The sequence below is a fragment of the Malaya genurostris genome, chromosome 2 (assembly GCF_030247185.1).
Source record: "Malaya genurostris strain Urasoe2022 chromosome 2, Malgen_1.1, whole genome shotgun sequence".
Classification (NCBI taxonomy): Eukaryota; Metazoa; Arthropoda; class Insecta; order Diptera; family Culicidae; genus Malaya; species Malaya genurostris.
Genome location: NC_080571.1, coordinates 338,243,487 through 338,259,761, shown reverse-complemented (window position 1 = coordinate 338,259,761; position 16,275 = coordinate 338,243,487). Strand labels below are relative to the sequence as shown.

Genomic DNA, 16,275 nt, shown 5'->3' with positions numbered 1-16,275 from the left:
AATTCCAATTCACTCTCGGTTGCGATAATCCACCACGGACAAATATGCATTCGTTTTCTGTGCCGAATCAAGTGGTTGAGTAATGGAATAGAGTCAGCCACGCTAAGTGGAGTAATGAAAAATGTTGTTATCGGTGCATTCCGGGTGCAATAAAAGTTAAACTACGGAAAAGTGGGAAATCAACACTGGAGCTGATCAAGATCCTTTCGATGGGAAAAGTGGCGCCTGAAAAGCTTGACCCGTGAAGGTGCATACCGATGTGAATCAAATTTTGTGCCTTATACAAATGAGTGATTGAAAACTGTTGATGAAATTTTCTAGATATGTAAACAAATTTGTAGTAAGGCGAGGCCAAGGCGAAGTCATGAATCATGATTCGTAAAATTTGAATACTTGTTGTGGAACGAATCAATATCCAATGCAAAGGTATAACAATTACAAATCTGTCCCACATTCAGCGGAACGAAGCGAACAACATAACAAAAGCGAATGACATAACAATAACAGAATCAAAAATCAGTGATCATGTCTTGTCCTCACTATTTACAATTGCACGTGACATACCTCGTGCGTCCATAGTTGTATCCAAAATCATAACATGAAACTGACGTTAGAGAAGTCGGAAAAACGGAAAAACGTTTCTCGTACACGTATCTTTGCACTGTAAACAGTAAGCGTGTATTATTTAGCTGGCCTATCAATATTGACAAATATCCAGTAAAAGCCACCCATCGCAATGATTTTCGAAACCAAATTTGACAGATGGAAGGTAGGATGATTAGATTTTATTTGATAATCATAATATTCTGTAGTTAAATTGATTTTCTAAATAACCAGATAAGGATATTCAGAATTAACACTGTATAAATACACATCAGTGCTTGTTAGATCGTTGCTAAATATTGATTGTTTATTTGTTCTGATGTCTATGTCATTTCGAGTCTGTTACGTGCTCAGAAAAAGTTCATTTTATCACTAAAGCTTCACAAAAGTAACAAGTTCGAATAGATGTAAACAATGTTTTATTAAATATGGTCAGTATCTAACGAAGAAAATAGATTGATAAATTGACATGCGAATGCAATTATGTACTGAAAACTGCGAAAATGTTACCGCAGAGACGGGGCTCGAACCCTGCTTTCATATATTGGCTGAGATTGTCACGTTATCGTTTTTTATACTTAATGTTTCGTCTTCGAATCGTCAGTACATAACAGTTTAAGTTAAACTGTTATGTTACCAAGCAGTTTAACATAAACTGTTGTCTACGTTCTGCACGACCGTTAAGACGTTGCACTTCGGAGCAAACAGAAAAAGTGTTCTGTATATTGCAGAAACTTTATGTCTGTTTAGCCGGTTTATGTTGAACTGCTTGGTAACATAATCGTTTAACGTGAACTGTTATGTACTTACGATTCGAAGACGAAAAAATATTGTTCCGTTACTAGACGAGCGAGATTATGGAACAATTGTAATTGAAATTTCATTATATTTTCCAATGAGACATATTCTTTCATTGCCAGTTTTGGAACACAACTTTCTGATAGAATCAAGATTTCAATAAATTAAATTAAAAAAATATTAACCAAGAACTGATAACGCATGTCTGAGTTCTGGGTCACAGATATCGACTAGGAAGTTCATTGGAATAAAAGATCGATTTCCGCAATGTAATTGCAAGACTTTGCTTTGAAGATGATGACGATGATGACGACTCATAATTTTCAACAATAAGTCTCTGATATCACCATTCTAATTGCCCGGAACCTCCAGTCCAAACCAGTCGCGTGTCTATAAATTATCACCGACTGAATTACCGACCAGACCGGGGCAAAAAAATGCATTTCAGTGATTCACAACATTCCTCTCTAACAGATCAGCGGCTTCGAATTCGACACATAAAACAGTAAACTGCAGTACAAACACAGACGAGACAGAACACAAACCTTAAATACGAAGGAATTTCGGTTCGTTGACCAGCCCAAAAGTATCTGTTTTTGAGTGTCATTGCAAGACAACAACAAAAATGAGAAAATACTTCAAGTTTAGTCGAAAGTTAAAACGTATTCCGTATTGTAGGAATTCGTTGAATTAATTCGAAATAAGCAATACAAATGAATGAAAAAATGTGTGACATTAAATCGTGAGAATTATACCCTCACGAGTTTGATTCACATAAATCACGCCGGGGCGATGACAATTTCTCATTCAAGATTGAATCTTTGGACGTGTTAACTACGTAGTTTCTAACTAGCATTTCTAATTGAACATGCACCGCTGGATGCCGTTCTGACAGTGCTCATCTATAAATCAGCAGTAAAATACCTAATTACGCGACAAGAAAATTTGATCAGCATAATTGCCATTTCTCGCCCACCGTGGAAACACACTTCACTTGAATGATCGAACAACGGGTGAGGCGCCAGATAATCAACTAACACCACCTCGTACTGCATTCGATATCACGAATCCAAACCCGCCACCACTCATATCCCACACCCCTCGTGTGTGTGTGTGTGTGTGTGTGTGTGTGTGTGTGGCCTTGTTGTCATTCATCAGGTGAAATTCAAGACGCTTTGCTAGCTAATCCATTTATCCAGCCATGCATCTATCCATTCAGTCATTCAGTCATTCACTAAGGTTCTCAGGTGCAATTCGAGTCCTGGGCTTTACCATTGGAGGGTGACAGGAACGAGTTGGGTTTGCATTCATGCATCACAGCTTTCTTATGGACTTTTTTTCATGTAACTTTTTAATAGAACATAGGAGAGATAGGTCTCATGTCGTGTAAACAAATATTGCATTGGAGAAACAAAACAAACAGATATTATTACGATTTATTTTTCAGTTTGTGTTAAAACACTAGATGCAGTCTCGAACTCAGTTAAATTATTAAATTCCGGTGCACGAACCATTCTTCTATTTTTAAGGTATGATTCAATAGAACTTCTTGAACTTTAAAATATTGTGCTTAATCGTGTTTCAGGTAACCAATATGCGCATTATTAGAGGCAGTAAAATCGCCTCTTATGGACACTCTGAAACAGCTATGCCTCATTTGTGATTGAATTCTGTCGTAACGTGACATTAGTACGTGCTTTTTGGTTATCTTGGAAGAGTGCGATTCCCGGAATGGGTAGTAAATCAGTCGACTTCACAAAATCCGATCTAAATAAATATTTGTAATCATTTATTCTGTACGAAAGGAGAAAACAGTTCGATTCAAGATTGACTTCTGAAAAGGGTGGATAAATCTGGAAAGAAAAGTTCACTCGATTTTCTCAGAAGCCGCCTAACCGATTTCCTCAAGCTTAGATTCAAATGAAATGGCCCAATAGTTCCATAGCCTGCTATTAAATATCATCAAGATCCGACTTCCGGGTTCAGAGTAAGGTGTTAAAATGTAAAAAAATAATGAAAAAAATGCACTCAGTTTTCTAAGAAACCTCTCAACAAATTCTTACCACAAGCTTAGATTCATATGACAGATCTTACTATCCCATAGTACCTTATTGAATTTGTTCCGATTTCTGGTTCCATTACATTATAGGCTGATAAATCGAAAAATTTTATTTCAAGAGCATGTTTCTATGCATGACATTGAAAAATCGAGCGAAATACTTTCAACTAGGCGGGTAGTTCCGACAGTCCGGCAGCTTCGGTTAGTTGATGACCAAATACATTGATACAGGATGAAGTGTGTTTGAATGCAAAATGAGTAATAAATCTTCTAAATTTAGCTCGAAACTGTTTCAACTTGTAGGTAATGCTAGTCGCTGGACCAACGAATCGATTGCGGCTATACTTAAAACCGAAGCTCAGTTCATTTTTTTCACAGATGCCCAGACCTATTTTCAAAAACTTAGGCTCGAATGGAAGGTCTTTGCCATTGAATTTAATTCGGATCCGATTTCCGGTTCCGTAACTACAAGAAAAGTGTGCTTTGAGATCCGAGCGATGATGTGAAAAGCGGAATAATGCTTCTAAATTTGGCTCAAAACTGTTTATTTATTTATTTGGAGCAGGAAAAAGCTTAATGGAGCTGAAATATAACAATCTCTCACTCCAGCAGGCATAAAACCCCCTCATCGTTTATATCAACAGATTACAACAATCCAATCCATCGGGTAAACGATACAGATTTTGCATTAAAACTAGAGAAGAGAAGAAATATATTTAAAAAAAGGGGGGGGGGGGGTTGAGGAGAAGGAGTGAGGGGTGAATGAGAGTTGACGAAAGAAACGGGGTAAAATCCGGCATGTAGATCTGATTAGTGGTCGAAAAAGATGGTGGAAGACGGATAAAGAGAAGAGGGCAAGCAAACGTGGTTAGAACCGAAGTAGAGATCTAATTAGTGTTCGAAAAGATGGGAGAGAACGATGAAGAGAGGAGAAGAGGAGATACAATAGGATTAGTTTCAACGAGCGAATTTATTAGTTTTCAACGGAGATGGCGGAGAGACGAAGGGGTGGTCGAGCGGAAAGATTTAACATTAGTACTAAAACTGCAAAAAAAAAATAATCATGGAATAATCGTTGTATCGCGTTACGAGAGATATGAAAATCAATTTCCTGTGAGCAACTATTGAATAAACGACACATACTGGAGAAGGGTTCAATGGATGAGAACGAAGACTTCGACGATAAACGTCAAAATTGGTCAATTGTAAGAGATCAGGACTGTCAACACGTGATTGAATTAGATCAGCAATGAAGATAGCCTTGCAAACGTTCCTACGTACAGACAGCAGATCTAGCTCGATAAGCCGACAGCGATCTTTGTAACTAGGAAGGTTGAATGGGTCCCTCCATTGTAGATTACGGAGTGCAAATCTAACAAATTTGCATTAAACACTTTCGACACGATCGATGTCGATTTGATAATGAGGCGAACAAACGATAGCTGCGTATTCTAATGTTGATCGAACTAGCGCATAATAAAGAGTCTTCAGGCAGTGTATATTGGTAAAGTTCTTAGTGATCCGAAATATGAAGCCTAAGAGTTTAGAAGCTTTCGACATTACATAATCGGCATGATTCTTGAAATCCAATTTGTGATCGAGAATAACACCTAAGTCCTTTACCGAGGATTAACGTTTTAGGACATTTTCCAAGAGATGATAGTCGTATGTAATTATTGAGCGTTTTCGGGAGAAAGATATAATGGAGCATTTGGAAGCGTTTAGTACCATCCTGCTATTGTGGCACCATTTGGCGAATATGTCAAACTGAGCTTGCAGAAAACGTGCATCTTCTAGTTCCTTTATAGGATGATATAGTTTGAAATGATAGTTTGAAACATTTCACGGAGAAGTTGAGATCATTGAAGTAGAGTAAAAATATGAACGGTCCTAAGTGACTTCCTTGAGGTACTCCAGAGCGAACAGTGAAAGGAAAAGCCCAGTCTGTCGAGTTTAGCAATTATTATTTGATGATTTATTTTATCGAACGCCGCTGAGAAATCTGTGTAGATAGCTTCAACCTGTAGATGCGATTGTAGAGATCGGATGATAAAAGATGTGTAAGCTACAAGGTTTGTAGATGCTGACCTCTTAGGCATGAAACCGTGTTGAGTTTCAGATATGTAGTCCTTGCATTGGTGAGTTATGAAATCGAGAATAACTATTTCAAATAACTTGGACACAGCACACAGTGAAGCTATTCCACGGTAGTTAGTAATATCGGATTTGTTACCTTTGATCAATGATCCGATAGTAGCTTTCAAACGAGTCTAAGTTTGTTGAAATCGGTTCAGCCATCTCCGAGAATCTTGCGCGGTAAAAAAACAAGGCGTTTTGTCGATTACGTCACTTTTACCATCATATCTACGGAAACAAAAGTCACAGCCATTTGATCTTCGAACTTGATCCATGGCCCGACAGTAGCATGAAACACGACAAAACGAACGAGACGTGCCGTAAGTCCACAGTACCAAATCATACTAACTACTATTCTGTATTTCTATGTGTCGGTTTTGCACGATACGCTTTGTGCGATGATTCGTTCAATTCATGCGGTTGAAATCGTGCGTGCCTTATTTTGACACTGAGAAAACACTGTTGCTACCTTAAATACAACAAGAGACATTCACGATTAAGTTCAACCCATTCTTGTAAAGGATAAATTTCGGAAAGGCGCCCTATAGTAAGGTAAGTCGCAGCAAAGTAGCACCATATCTCGACGTTTCGTGCATTTCTAAGACAAGACAAAACGCACAACGTCGGAACTTTGCATGAAAATAATTTCATAAATTTGCCAGCTCGCATTAACAAAAACGCCAAACTTTAAAAATTCGACTAAAAAGTGTCATAAAAATATTCATGACTGAACAGCAGTAGTTGAATCACGCACAAGTTCAGCACTATTTCAACTGTCGAGCTCTGGAACGTGTTCTACACATGTTCCGAAGTAGCGTAGTTGGTAGGTAGAGCGTATCCCCGGAAAAGGCGAAGAGTTAGGGTTCGAGTCCTACCTCAGACCAGTACTCATTCGAAAATTCAAATTTTTCATTGTTTAAATTAATTTTTTTTAATTGTTCTCTCTGTCTATTGCTCATTAGGTAGTGATGTGTATAACTAGATTATAGTTGCTTAGAATATTTATTTATGCGCTGAGAACACCTAATAATTTCATTGTTTTTCTACCTTCCATTTCGTCATCTTCACGTCAATTGGAACTACTGTGCAGTGACGCGTTCAAGACTAGAATGGTGTATCTCGAGAACGATTACTACTACTAGAAATATTGCGGACGGGTATAGCGCGATGGGTAAGTCGATACCTTTCACGCAGCCCGCCTAGGTTCGATTCCCAACCCCGTATATAGAGTCAAAAACTTTTTATGGCTAATCGAAACAAAAAATAATAGAAGGATCACAAAGAGTAATTTCATTGCTCTTAAACAGTAAAATTATATTATAGAGATTGAATGACTATTTTTTAGCATAAGCTTCAAATTATAAATCTTAAAATTACTTTAGTTGTTACTTCTTCACTTTTGAAACCAAACTAATGTTATTGAAAGTTCAAAAAAGTAAACTTTTTTTTCGGTATGTTCTCTTTACTGTTCTTAAAAAGCATATTAATTTATTTTTGCGAATAAAGATTCAGCCTTTTGATAAAATTTGGCATTCCGATAGTGAGGTTTTATGAAGTAGATAAAAAGAACTAAAGTGAAGGCAAGTGTTAAACCAGTCCGAGACATCGATTGAAGTCGAAAAATTTGGTAAGAAAGCTATGCTCTGGCAAGGAATTTGTGGCTGCGGTAAGAAACCCTTCATCATCACTGCTTCAATGAACAGCGAAATATACATCAAGGAATGTTTACAAAAACGACTTCTACCCATGATTCGAAGCCACAAGGATCCTGTTGTCTTCTGGCCAGATCTTGCTTCTTGCCACTACTCGAAATCAACGGTAGAATGATATATTACCAAAAATGTCACTTTCGTCCCAAAAGACATGAATCCACCAAATTGCCCACAACTTCGACCAATTGAGGAATTTTTGGCATTAACGAAGTCACATCTTAGGAAACATGTCTCGGCAGCCGAAGCCATTCAACAGTTCGAAAAAGATTGGAAAAAAAGTGTCAAAACTTGTCACCAAGAAGTCTGTACGGAATTTAATGAGGAACGTTCGCAAGAAGGTGCGCCAGCTAGTCTACAATGGCTAAGTAGCAAATGTTGAGAATAATATTCTGTTGTTGTAGTCTAATATTATCAGTATATCGAATTATATTTGAATATCTAACACTTGTGAATTATTTACGGCGAAATCAAAGTGCGTCCATACTTTCTGGGACAGTCTTTAATTGAAACACAGAATTAATTTCCACTTTTACAAGTACAAATAGCAATATGTAATTATGTTGTTATTTTTCGAAAACACTAATGGTTGAGGAATTTGCAAAGGGAACGAACACGTGAGCAAGCAGTCATATTAATTCTCCGCCTAGTTTCGTTTTCGTGCTGTATATCAGATGACCGATCAGAAAATCCCATGAATTAATTAATTAAATTCGCATCGCAGGGTTCTAATTTAACGAACAAACAGCCAATCATCATAATCATCATATCGCCATAAGACTCACCACAAACGAGTTGAGTCAATTCTCTATCGTCGCTCTTCAATTATTCACTTTGTGATTTTTTTTCTCATCGTTCCGTTTTTTTTTGTTTTCCTTCCCAGATTTGATCACCATCCTGTCGGATCGGATCGAAGCAAGTGGCCACGAGTACGAGTTCTCTCTATGCCTAGCAGCAGCGAGGGATCATTGCCACAGCAGCAGCAACCAAACAGCCAAAGCAAACGAAGACGGACGCCGCACGATGACGTGAATGAACTTGAACTGCGAAGCGACGAAACTGATTGGACCATTTTTACACAATCGACCACAAAAAAACAACAACAATAATCACCGACTCTACCTTGCGCTGTCCGGTAGAATTTCGCGTTACGGACCAGTGGACGGCAACCGGACCGGACTGTGACTTCCCAACTTCCCTGACGACGAAGCAGAAGCGAAGCTGAAACTAGTAGCGCACAATACTCCTCACCTTATGAAACAACTCAAGGACCAGAAGTTCAAACTCGTCAGAATGCTGACCCGAAGGAATTGGCTGCTGCGGTGCAGCATCCTGATCAATGTGGCCGTGCTGCTGTATCTCTGCAGCCATGTGCTGATCGGTGGTGGCAATTTTGCCCTCGGACCGGCCTACATCATCTCCGATGAGTCGATGATGAAGTCCCCGACGCAGTACCGTACGCACATTCCGACCCATCTGTCCCAGCAGCTGAGACAGGAGGAACGGGAAGCACTGATGCTGCAGCAGTTGGCACAATCCCAACAGCAACAGACAGGACACAGTAGCGTAGTGATGAAGATTCAGGAGAACGGGGTAAGCAGTTTTTAGATATAATTAATCTTGATTTGCAGTGATTACCGTCCGTGGTTCATTGACCTTCTTGTGGTTCGTGTGGGGAAAAGCCTAACAACAGTCAGGTTATGTTTGTTTGAAGAACATTTTTGGCGACAGCCGTCCGTCAACAAAGAGGAGGACAATGTTCTTCCCAAGCTAATATTTAATGAGTAATAATTCTATCTGCGGGCACACGAACAGTGCTGTGGTGCTCGAAAAACCAACGCGTACCACTTCCAGGAAGCAGGCAGTAATCATTCGGTCACCCATGGTTTATCACTGTAAATTATAATTTTCCCCAATTATTTTTTTTCCGAAAACTACTGCAACAGTTCGCTGACCACGCGATGGGGACAGTTTGGTAGAATATTTTGGATAGAGATTGTGCCAGGGTCTGGATGCATAAAATTTCATCCGTCGGACAAATGCTAATGACATTCGCCTCGACAGACCTGCATATCGAATTAGTATTCACTTTCGGGTGCCGCAATTCGTAGGTCTGAATCTGCATTTATTTTATGACGACTTCAATTATTGCTGGAACGGAATGCAAATTCGGTGCTGCTGCTGCTGTTGATGCAGTGACATCAGCCCTGGTGGACCGGACTTCACTCCCCCCCTTCCCCCAGCTTGTGGAGCTGGTTTCAACGATGGAACGATTTCAGAAGGATAATCATTATATTTATAATTGAGAACCACACAACGCTTCGTACGTGACTGGTGGCTTTCGAAGCAATAACTGTCAGTCGAAGTGGTGAAGTTTTTGCAAGAATTGCAACCTTTGATTGATTATATTCGTTAAGTGCAGCGATATTATCTTGTGATCGATGAATGCTTCGAGGCTTTGCTGTTTATTGTTTTAAATGTGAAAAAAAAAAATACCTGGCACTGAACTTTAGATTGCAAATTTAGCACGAATTTTGACATCACAGTTAAAATATACGACAGCCTCATATTTTCGCATGGCTTTACTCTTCGCTATATGGGGCCGGGGGTCAATGAAAAGTTTCAAAAATAGTCGCGTAACCTTTTTGTGTCATAATTTTGAACGTTAATAACTAGGCCATTTATTGATGGATAGTTATAATTTAACAACCAATTGATTCGCAAACTTTAAACTTAAACATGTATGGCAACGTCGTTTCAGTATTTCAATCGCATACTATTGAAAAAGTGGTTAGAATTGACCTATGTTTTCATCCACCAATCCCAGCTGACCAAATTGACGTCATTTTCTTGTTCGGCATAGGAGGCTTTGTGTCATGCATTAAAGCGCCGCATCATTCTGCGTAGTTCGAAGAGGAATCTATAAATATATGCTGCAAATCATTTCTTGATTTCAGTTGATGCTTGACTACGAATGAAACAAGTAGCTCGTCCAGTGAGGTGATGACTACATTGTATATACGTTCGCTTGTTGGATTTTCGCTTTTGCTAACTCACTGTACAAGGCTGGGTGTCAATTTAAAAATATGCAAAAATAACCGCGTAACCTTTTTCTGTCATAATTTTGAACACTTTGAACTAACAAATTCGTTCATGTATTAATAAAATCAAGTTACAATATGAACAAAATTAAGGAATTTGGTTGCGTAAGCATTGGTTACTTAATATGCAAAAGTGAAAATAAATCAAAGTAACAAATATGTTCTGCGGACTGTGTCACATATTTTCTGCCTTGTATTGCTGCCATTCTATTTTCAGACACTTTCCGAAGATTATCGACGCTTTTTAACGAAGTATCATTAAAATTACACTATTACTGAGTTTATTGGTTGACGGTTATTCAAATTTTTCACATCCAAATTTTTCGATCAAAATATTTTAAATCTTCTCTAATCTCTGTTTATAAAATAATTAAGTTTGTACGTTCTCTGTCTTGTAAATTATGATGATATAAAATCGTTTCATTTGTCTTGAGGTTGTTCGTATCCAAAATTGATCTTTTAAGTAACTTTGAAATCATCATAATTGACTTTCATTAAAAGGATATTTTCAAATGTAAAGATTTGTTGAAGGCATCAAAATAGAGTAGAATCAATTGTTCTGGAAGAATCTAATTGTCATTTCGATCATTCGCCAAAAATGTAAACACTAAGAGTAGAGCAAGTTTGTAAATTGTGACTTCTAGTGCATCCATCATCATCTTTATTTTTGTGTTTAGTATGGGTACCTTAGAATTATTTCATTTTTAATGTTATCGTGATCGGTCGTGTCTTGCATACAACCCTCTAATTTTTTTCCGATGATCTTTTATGCTTCAGTAGACATACATATTTTATTCTTAACTAGCTGAATGACCCGGCGTTGCTCGGAAATGTTCCGAGAAGAAAAGGCCGAACAAAATTCCCGAAGCTGTGCTACTTAGTGTAATACTCTGAGCTGTTTTATGTTGCTATTCAATCAATTTTACCTTACACTTCCAATGTTTGGGGCACTTGCTACACTACCATTCCCTTAAAAGTAACCCTATAATCTCCTTTGATGTAAAAGTAGTATCTGTATTTGTCAAGATGTATCGTTTCTTGTAGAATAAATTTTATATTGAACTCCCTTTTATTAGTGAACTTACTACAGCTCTCCTCCATGATAACCCTTATGACCACCTCTTAGTAGTGTACGAAGTATCTCTTCAAAAAATATCGATTAATTCGTTAAAATTAACAATAGTAGTACTAATTAATTCAAATTAACGATAGCAATACTATGTAGCACAATTTTGACATTCTTGCCCCTCTCTTATTTTATAAAAAAATCAAGATGAAAATTGATTTTCAAGATCCCCTTCTCCTAGTCTGAATCCGCCCCCCTATCTTGTTTGACGACGAATAAGAAAATGTTACAATAAACCTTTGTCATGAATATCTAAGTTTTTCGTGACCACCTCTGAATAGTAAAAAGTACCTGTACCAAGTAAAGCGATAATTTACTGAGTTGTAATGGAACTTTGCTCCGCCCCACACTCTCCCCACCTTAAAATCCAACCTAGTTAGGTTTGGCGAGTTTGAGTTGTTTTGGAGTTACGTTCGATTATATTAACAATTTGAACTTTGCTCCTCCCTTGGATAAAACCCTTACTTTATCCACCCCCTCCAACTCCCTTTTTAAAAATGCTCTTAGGATCATCTGAAGCGCTAATAATATCTCTACTCAGCTAGAAGTATCATTTTATTGCAAGTTCTATAAACTTCACATTAAACTTCCTTTTCTAGAGGCACTCGTTATATCCACCCCCCCACAAATATCCATAAAACCATATTTGAGATTTTTAAAATGTATGTATGGTTGTAAAAAGTATCAATTCTCTTTAAATAAGATAAATTTCGACATGGCCTCCTGAAGTTAAGAACGCTTGCTACACACTCTCTCCCCTAAGAATGTCCTAATGATCATCTCTGAACAGCAAGAAGTACATATGCCAAGTTTGATTGCAATACGTTCAGTAGTTTTGGAGTTATGCTGTTAAAAACATTACATCCCCCTTTTTAAAGGTCCAACCCCCACATAATCATACCTACGGAATGCAAAATGTTTCTATGGTTTTCAAAAAGTATCTATTTTTGTCAAATTAGATACATTTTTTCATGACCCCCCCTGTTAAGAACACTTGCTACGCTCCCTCCCCCACAAAAATACCCTTATGACCATCTCTTAAGAGCAATAAGTATCTGTACCAAGTTTGATAGCAATCCGTTAATTAGTTCCGGAGTTATTACATTACAAACATTACACCCCCCCTTTTTAAAGGCACTTGCTACATCCACCACCCATATAATCATATCTAATATATGCAAACTGTTTCTATGGTCTAAAAAGGTATCAATTCTCGTCAAATTAGACACATTTTTCCATGAAACCCCCTGTTAAGGACACTTACTACGCTCCCTTCCCCATTAAAATACCCTTATGATCTTCTCAGAAGAGCAAGAAGTATTTGTGCCAATTTTGGTGGCAATCCGTTCAATAGTTTCGGAATTGTGCCGTTACAAACATTACACCCCCCTTTTGAAAGCCACTTGCTACATCCACCCCCCGTAAAGTCATATCTAATGTATGCAAAATGTTTTTACGGTCTTCAAAACGTATCGATTATCGTCAAGTAATATGATTTTTTTCATGGCCCCCTCCTGTTAATTACACTTGCTACGCTCCCTCCCCTATAGAAACGCTCCCTAAACCATTTCTGAAATGCGAGTAGTACCTGTGCCAAGTTTGGTGGCAATCTGTTCAGTAGTTCCGAAGTTATGGCGTTACAAACATACAAACTTACATCCATTTTTATATATATAGATTAAACTTTCCGACTAAGATTCTACTATCACAAAATTATCTTGGTTGATTGTTTAAGTTTTAAATTATTAAATGAAAACTGTTTTCTTAGTAGATTATGGTTCGAAACTGTTTCAATTTCATTTTTGTATGTAACTTTTCTATCAAAATAAGCTCAAACTCCATGGCTACAAAGAGTGTCAAAACTATATAAAATTGAGATTGAAACCGGGTAAAAAAAACAACAATATTAATAATAATAATAATAAATACAATTGTACTGGATGACCGGAAAGAGAAAGTGCACGAGCATGTCATAGTTGAGCAGTATTCTGCAGATGAGAAAGATCTCCTGCCGCTGGATCCCACTCATACTTATTTAGTACTGAAAAGACGAACTCAAGCGCACTTCGAATACATGTTTGGCTGGATCGATTAACCAGAGCCAGAGAAATGATTACCCGACAATGGACTGAAGTAAAAACGAGCGCTTCCAAACGGCATGAGTGTCTCAAAGGAGGCTCAATTAGTCAATGGAGCGACTGAGGAACGAAATCGCTGTGAAATGGCCTTATCTGAAGCATATAAACGTCGCTACCACGGATAAAATAAACGGTTTAGGGTTCCAATTAATTGTCCGTCCACCTTGTTCACCTGATTTGGCTCCTTCGAACTATTTTCTGTTCCCAAACCTTTAGCCATCTCTGAGAAATATATGTATTGTAATGATTTATTAGGTAACATTGATTTCCTAATTGATTGATTGGGTTGTGTAAAGTATTGGGGAAAGTTACTCATTTAAATGCTATCTAAAACTTTGTAGTAGATACTTAGGTGATAGAGGTAGATTCTACGTAGCTTAATAAAAAGAACTGTTTTTATAATACAGCGAATATATTTCAAAAAATATTTTTTTTACATTAGTGTTTCAAATGTTTTTTTTCTTCAAAACGAGATAGAAAAGATCTTTGTTTTTGCAAAAAAAAATTATTTTTATTCGAAATTGGTACTACCCCCTTAACAAAAATTAAGGTGCCACTTTCAAAAGAAGCGTTATATAATCTTGTAAAACTTCTTCGAAGACACGTTTGCTCTTGAAAATCAGTGAAAGTCAGTACAGACTTTTGACCACTGTGCGACGCATAAATTTACCTGTGTCAGCACTTGAAAATATGTCAGATTGTATGAAAAATGGGTAAAAATGTAAAAATTAGTCGTATATATCGGTATTTGAAGACGTAAATTTTTACTTTTCTTGTGGGTGTGAACAACAAAGCCGCGGGCAATGACCAGTTACCAGGCGAGCTGCTCAAACATGGAGGAGAGGCACTGGCTAGAGCGCTGCACTGGATGGTTTCTAGGATTTGGGAGGAGGAGATATAAATCCGAGGGGCTCTGATATGATGGAATTTGTGAGCAGTACAAACCTGCACATAGTCAATGCAGGAAACCGTCCAACTTTTGCGAGATCTGGAAGAGAGGAGGTTTTGGACGTAACTCTCTGCTCTGATAGAATTGCGCATGAGTTGGTGAATTGGCTCGTCTCCGATGAGTTCGAACCTTCGTTGTCTGATCATAAGTACATATTCTTTGATCATTCTAACGTTAAATTTGATATTATCACATATCGTAATCCCAAATCTACAAACTGGGACCTCTATGAAGAGGGCTTGGCGACTAGATTTTACGGGTACCAACCAACAATTGAAACCCCAATTGATTTGGAAAATGTTGTCGACGAGACAAACTCACTCATAGTTGCAGCATATGAAGAGGCTTGTCCACTTCGGATTGTGCGAGCTGCTAGAGGAACTCCTTGGTGGAATGCTGAACTTGCTAGACTAAGGAAACTATGCAGAAGAGCTTGGAACCACCGACGCAGAAATGGGTCGGAGGCATTCGTGTCGGCTCGAAGGGCTTACAAAAATGCTCTTCGATCGTCTGAGCGAAGTGGTTGGAAAAGCCTCTGCACAAATGTCTCTAGTCTCAACGAGGCTAGCAGATTAAATAAGTTACTTTCGAAGTCTAAGGACTTTAATGTCAGTTTCTTAAGAACTTCAGATGGTGAACACTTGTCTGATGAAAGTGATGTACTTCACTGCCTTTTTAACACTCACTTTCCAGGATGTATGGATCCATCACCGACAGCTCTTCCCGAGACTTTTTCAGGTAGTTACGATTCTTGGGCCCTTGCTCGAAGCGTTGTGACGATTGAATCGGTCAAATGGGCAGTTGAGAGTTTTACTCCGTACAAGTCTCCTGGAAAGGTTGGAGTTTTCCCAGTGTTACTGCAGAAAGGGTATGAACATTTCAAACATGTTTTGAAGAAAATACTTACTTTTAGTCTTGCGACTGGATATATTCCAAGAGCCTGGCAGGAAATAATTTACTTTTCTTTACGTTTCGTCTTAGACTCGTCAGTGCAAAGCAGTTAAAATTGAACTGCTTATTGCAAACTTAAACAGTTCAACTTGAACCGCTAAGCAGACGTAAAGTTAATGCTATTTGCAAAACACATATATTTGGTACCGAAGTACCACGTCTTTCCTGACGTGCCGAACGAAAACGTTGTTTTCTGCTTATTCTGGCCGATGCAGGTATGGTCATTTAGGGGTTAGCCTATGTTTGTGCTTAGGGCACATAATCGTTTTTACTTTTCTTTACGTTTGCAATAAGCAGTTCAATTTTAACTGCTCTGCACTGACGAGTCTAAGACGAAACGTAAAGAAAAGTAAAAACGGTTATGTGCCCTAAACACAAACATAGGCTAACCCCTAAATGAGGAAATAATTGTCAAATTTATTCCCAAAGGCGGTCGCGACACTTATGAGGAAGCGCAGAGTTTCAGGCCTATCAGTCTAAGCTCATTTCTTCTTAAAACAGTGGAACGCATAGTAGATCACTATATCAGGAATGCATCCGCTACATGGAATGCAACATGCTTACCAGCGTGGAAAGTCCACTACAACGCTGTTACATGATGTTGTGTACAACATTGAAAAAGCTTTCTCACAAAAGCAATCTTGCTTGGGAGTTTTCCTAGATATTGAAGGTGCCTTTGATAACGTGTCTTTCAATTCAATTCTG

General features: G+C 38.1%; 1 protein-coding gene across 4 annotated transcripts in view; it reads left to right on the top strand.

Annotated features, from left to right (window-relative positions):
• Window positions 1-16,275, top strand: part of LOC131431740 (beta-1,4-glucuronyltransferase 1) — a 333,086-nt gene that overhangs the window by 295,173 nt on the left and 21,638 nt on the right. For all 4 annotated transcript variants that reach the window (XM_058597607.1, XM_058597610.1, XM_058597608.1 and 1 more), the window contains one exon: window positions 8,189-8,898. In XM_058597607.1, coding sequence (XP_058453590.1) covers window positions 8,560-8,898 — 339 coding nt within the window. In that variant the 5' untranslated portion in view covers window positions 8,189-8,559. The remainder of the gene's footprint in view (window positions 1-8,188; window positions 8,899-16,275) is intronic.